Here is a 6,000-nt window from a genome sequence, read left to right on the forward strand (position 1 = left end):
GAGAAGAATGGGTATACCGCACGAGCGCTTCTAAGGAAACCTTGGCAGTAGTTGGCGTGCAATCGTAGTCCGTAGTGTCCACTGTCTAGCTGGGTATTTCACTCTGCGTCTACAATCGAGTGAACCACTAGCAGTTAACGGGCAAGGCTAAGGCTTTTTTGCCCACGTTCGCCCTTTCGAGTCCTGAGTTATCGCGGCCTCATAGCGGGCATCACTCTCTAGCGTGGATGTGTCAAACCGGTGGTATCATAACACCGTCGGAGGACAGGACAGCGAACTTTCGGTGTTTTCTTTCCATTTTCTATTTATTATAGCCCCTCACAACGGGGTTATAAATTGATATCAGAAGAATACAGGGTCCCAAGAAGGTATCACAGAGCGTGGGGAAAGCGATGCACAGGCGTGGGGCACAAGCGCGAGGCACACGCACTTAGATTTACAGGGGACAGGTTTACTGAAGAGTGGAAGCATTGGAACACACGACAAACCGCATTTCACAGCTAGCACATAATTGGCGGAACCAGGTCTACTACCTAAAGAGGAGTGCTTAGAAAAAAAAAAGAAGAGGGAAACTATGATGTGTATATTTTAAAAGCTACGAGGAACTTAAGTAATCGGCCAGTTTCAACAACGGTTACTCCACTTGGTGAAAAAGTATCAGCTCTTGTTTAACCCTCTCTAAACCGCGGAGTATTCGTTCTCAAAATCTTGCCAAACAATCAACTTTTTGGCAAATGATTACTCTGATCTCTAAGTACAACATATAATTAATTTACTGACGAGTATTTCTCACGTGCTGGCGGATGCCCTGCCGTGCCTGGATCTGTCAAGCTTCTTTGATGAATGTGTCAGGACTCGGATTGAACGGTTTAGTATGCACTTTTTAGCAATTAGGTAATTATGTGCCTACTCTTCTCACTCACAATATAGAGCCGTAAAGGATCAGTCCAATTGCAAAATTGTCTCTACATGTACAATTCCACAAATCCTATACACCTGGGAAGATATTTTGTTCAGAGTATAATTTGGCAATCATAGGTATGCTATCCAAAGGAGGAATTTGTGAGAATAAATTGGGAACTCCCTTTGGGAACGGACTCATGACCCGTTACCCTATCTAATACAGTACTGTAAAATATTATAAACCCATGTGAGAACAGCAACTCAAAACATGCGGATGGCCTGTTATCCGGAACGTATATAAACTGCAACGTATATGCGCCGACATCTTTCAAGACCGTCTCTAAATCGAGGAACAAACGAAGAAAAGAAAAGAGCGACAAGCAAATACAACTGATATAACTAGATATATTCCGCATACGACGTAAATAAAAATATCAGACCGTCCTGACACACTCTAATCACACTTCACCTACTTTAGCTCTTACATATACATGGTTTTGTACCTGGTGTAGCTTAATTACTGTGTATAAATTTGTGCTGTTACAGCGGGATGACCGAGTTTGGGCTTGGGTTGTGGGAGCTAAACTAATTGCACGTTATTATGTTGCTGGGGGTGAATTTGGTTCCTTGTGTAAAGTTCTTATCCAGTATTGCACTTCAATGAGAATTTTGGAGTGAGGTTCGGCGCTCTTATTTTACCAAACAGATTATTGCTTGGTTTCTCGTGTTACGAGTCTCAGGTAAAGTGCTCTTCCACAACGGCGCGCCTTGGTGGCCCCGCCTCAAGGTTCCACATATGCAGGGTCACGATTTATTCGTTTTAGAAAGGCCGTTTCCCAAAATCTATACAGGAGGAAACTTTAATATTCAGCAGCGCGTTGTTCCAGCACCAGCTCCGTATTCTATATGATGCTATATTAATGATTTTAGGACACCGCCTATACCGCTCGAACGGGGAAGGGGTTCTATCCAGGGAAGAGATTTTTCCGACGCCGTGATTCCTTTTCCGAAAGAGTTTATTGCGTGACAACCCCCCAACCTCTCTTTCCGCTTCGGGGCTTGGATACCGTGACCCACGGTTTTGTCAAATACTGTAACAAGCCAGACCTTGGGAGTGATTGAACAATGCATACCAGGAAGATAAAGAGTCTGGTAGGAAGAGATTCAATAGCCGGTTATCCAGGATGGCCGATGTCGTTATAGAGCCCCCCCCCTTTACGAGAAATGGAACTAAGCGGGACCTTTAAAAAGTTCAGCATTCGAGGCAGTTCCGGGAGCAACTCCTGCCACATGCAGTGCCTTCGGGTCCTGCGCCGTTTTCACTGGCAGGAAACCAACAAGGTCTTGTATGTTCCAGCAAAAGTTTTATGAAAAAGGGCTACATTATCTCTCGAAAACACAAGTAGTAATACAGCTGTTACGGTTGTAATTTCAGATTATTATGACCATCCAGTAGTGAACGACGGACTCATAACTATAAATCGTGAAACACAGCTTTTTAATTCCACAATTGTGAATGCTGACTATGGAGAAATAATTAGTATCAGGGGAGAACTGTATGGATCTGGAGCTGTAGAAGTGAAAAATGGAATTTTGGAATTACTTTCGTCAATAATATCAGAAAGTCAGAACATCGTCTTGAAAAACTCCCTTATAGCCATAGACTCTCCTAATAATAACAGTGTTCTCGTTTATGGACTAAAAAGTTCCATTGTTGTTTTCCCAGCCGAACAAGGTACAGATAGAAAGGCGACTGTTAAAAATGGAACAATATTTGTGGATATTGCGGGAACACCATTAAAAATAAAAGACCTGGATAATATAATCACGATTTGCGACTTAACTCAAGAAGATATTACTCTTTCTGGCGGGGAACAACACAGGTGTTTCCTGGATTGCAGTTCAATGGTAAATATCCTGTTCCAGAGTCCGTAACCTCCACTGAAATACAAGGTGGTACGCTGACAGTAGAACACATCACATCCTATTCGAGGAGCATGGTAAATGGAACGTGTGGGGTTGGAAGCACTGTGTACTCGACGGCATTTTCAACTTCTATCAGTGCAAATCCATCAAGCCACCGCTCCTCCAGTGTGAGTTCTTCTGTGTCCCATTCTTTCCGCACCTCGGTAGTGACCAACAGCAGTGTTGCATCGTCGATCATGTGGATGGTTTATATTGGTGCTGGTGGGCCTTACAGGTTTCCTGAGATCCAGAAGCTGAAATTTGCCAGCAACGACAGAAACATCTTTGCGGATAACATCACGCGGTGTTTGGCGATTCGGACTGTGTACACCAAGGCACAGGTCGCCAAGCGGATGACGAAGCACTTGGACACGACAACCTCCCACTTTCTGTTTTTCTTTATTATGATTGTCGTGCCGCTCCGCAATCACATCGCTGGGAGTGATTTCGCAGGGATGTCCCGTGACCTCTTCGATGAGATGGGCGCTAGAGTGCAAGGTCATCCTACCAACGCTGCTGGCCCTCTGGGAGGGGCGATGTCAGACAAGGACTTTTCGCAACAGGTCATCAAGAGCTTTTTGTTTGTTGACGTGCTGGCTGGAAAACTGTTAAAGTATGACTTCTTTAACAAGAGAACTCGCGACCACCCCTGCTCGGTTCACAAAGAGGGCCGTTTGACCTTCCGGGAGCTACGCCATGGTATCATCTTCTTCATGCGGAAGCACACGAATGTTGCACAGATTATTGCCGGTGCCAACGCTGTCGAGGAGTATGCCGGGCACACGGCCACCACAGGTCGCCAGGTCTATGCCGCGCCGGGAACCGTGATCGACCACAACGAGAGCGAAGAGGCTATCGGCGATCACCAGATAGCCCTGGCGTGGCACAGATTTCTTGGACTTGAGATGGCAAAGAGTGTCGTGACAGTTACCGAGAAGGATAAGGCCAAGAAGGAGTACCGGCCTTATGGCGCCATGGGTGACCTGACCGCTGCGGGGAGGCTGCTGTACAACGATGCGTTTCAATTTCGGAAGGGACAGCAGGATATAGCCATTGATGTTTTTCTGGGTACCGAACAGCTGATCCCAGTGCAGGCTCTGCCAGGTTATGGAAAAACCGCGTTGTTCCAGATTCCTTTAATTGCTCTGAAGAAGAAGAACCCTTTGCCAAAGGTCGTATCTTTCGTATTTGTGCCGTACATTCCATTGAAGGCCAACATGATTGACCGGTTAAGGGCGAAGGGCCAGCTTGAGGTCGGGGACGTCGCGGAGCTGCTGAAGAACGGTCCAAACGTCGGCGAGGACGCACTTATCGCCGATGTATACGTCGGTGCATTCCACGAGATGGGCACTGTTTCTTGTAAGGAACTGATTGATAATTGGTACAAAACTTTCAAGAACACCATTCTCGGGTTGGTCGTGCTCGACGAGTTCCATAACTTCGAAACGGAACTCACTTTCCGCGCAGAGGTGTACCAGTTAATTGATACTATTAATCTGGGACTGGCGTGGAAGGTTTTGGTGCTCTCCGGGACCATTGGGAGGAGAAACTTCGCGGCGCCTTTGAAGAGATTGGGCTTTAAGAAGCCGTTGACTACAGAGCTGACGTTTGAGTCAAAGAGTTTTATCCGCAATCTTGTCGAAGAACTTCCGCTTGGGAACTCCGTGAAGTGGTTTGGGGAGTGCGCTTCGTCTGACCAGTGCCTGAAAAAGGCTGTTGCTCTGGTAAACCACTTTCTTGCTTCGGAGGAGAACTCGAAGGTTATTTTGGTGTGTCGCACGAGGGAGCACGTTGGTCTCTTGGCGACTGATCTTACACCACATGACCCTCTTTCCGTGCATGGTCGTATGAGCGGTGCGGATAAGGAGCAGATTATGCGGCGCTTCATCCAGGACCCCGCCAAAAGGGTCCTCGTCGGAACCAAGCTGGTATCGGAGGGAATCGACGTGCAAAGCTTAGCCCTTGTTATCCTTGTTGACTACCTCCCTTCTATCGGCGAGTTCGTTCAAACTGCCGGGAGAATAAGGGGGGACGGGTTGTGCCTGGTGCTTTGGTCTTCCGCCTGTCGGAACGACCCCGCCAAGGATCTGAACCCAGGTTGCTTGACCCCACAGTTAAACCGCTTTTACGAGCTGAGCCAAGAAGGACATGTGGGCTGTTGCGGCAACCTGGAGAGGGTGAATCCACTATCAGTCGACCTCGCTCAGCGGGTGTTTCCTAATATTCTCTCCTTCCCCTTATTACGGAAGGACAAGTGGGAGCAATTTGAAACAGCCTCGTTGAAAAGAGCTCGCACTGAACAGCCCTGGGAAGAAGACAGTGCAGCTGAAGAATCCGAACTTTTCGGAATCGATATGTTCATTGGTCAGCCTGAGATGACTGAGTGCGTGGAGGGCTCGACCGTGGACAGTTCTGATGAAGAAAATGGGCGCACTCCTGGCCCAGAGATCCGTCCTCATAAAGCTCCAAGAATTCAAAGTGGGGACCTGCACCGCCCGGAAAGACCTTTGCCCGCGAATAACAGGGTATATTCCAGCGGTGAAGATGAAGTGCCTTCTTTGGATGCAGCTGAGTACGGGGATGCCGAGCTGTGGCCTTCTCCTTCTATTGATGATGGCATGCCATGGGATCAGACCCAGCAAGATGATGCCCCAAGACATTCCAGGGATTCGCCGGTGACTGACTTGATTCCAGGTCCATTCTACAGCGAGCACGATGACGCTACGTCCCAAAGTATAGGACAGGAGCTGAGGGCTGCGTTTGGACCGGAACTGAGCCTGTACTACTTTCTAGACATTGAAGGAACGTACGAGACGGTGATGAAATTCTGGAATCCCTATGAGTCCAATGTCGGTATTCCAAAGGTGAACGAACCTAAGTTCTGCTTCGTATGCATGGGCGGACAGCACTTCAAATGCGTCTGCCCAGAGTTTACCTCGCACAAGCAGAAGTACGTCGTCATAGTAATGCAACTTCTCGATATTCAGACGAACGCACTGTTAAGGAAATGTTCAGACGAAAGAAAAAGAGAAGCGCGTCATAGTTAATCGAGTAAAGGATCTGTTCAGCGAAAACCAAAATGTTCAGAAGTTTCTTCAGACGGAGGTTCAGACGAAAATCGAAGGTTCAGAA

At 47.4% G+C, this 6,000-nt stretch overlaps 1 protein-coding gene across 1 annotated transcript; it reads left to right on the forward strand.

Moving 5' to 3' along the window:
- Positions 1–2,900: 2,900 nt before the first annotated feature.
- KNAG0K02690 (uncharacterized protein) lies at positions 2,901–5,915 on the forward strand (the record flags this gene model as incomplete). The annotated part of the gene is made up of 1 exon (XM_022610597.1): positions 2,901–5,915. The coding sequence occupies one exon, from the start codon at positions 2,901–2,903 to the stop codon at positions 5,913–5,915; it is 3,015 nt and encodes a 1,004-aa protein (XP_022466877.1).
- Between the last annotated feature and the right edge of the window lie 85 nt (positions 5,916–6,000).

The sequence above is a fragment of the Huiozyma naganishii genome, chromosome 11 (assembly GCF_000348985.1).
Source record: "Huiozyma naganishii CBS 8797 chromosome 11, complete genome".
Lineage (NCBI taxonomy): Eukaryota > Fungi > Ascomycota > Saccharomycetes > Saccharomycetales > Saccharomycetaceae > Huiozyma > Huiozyma naganishii.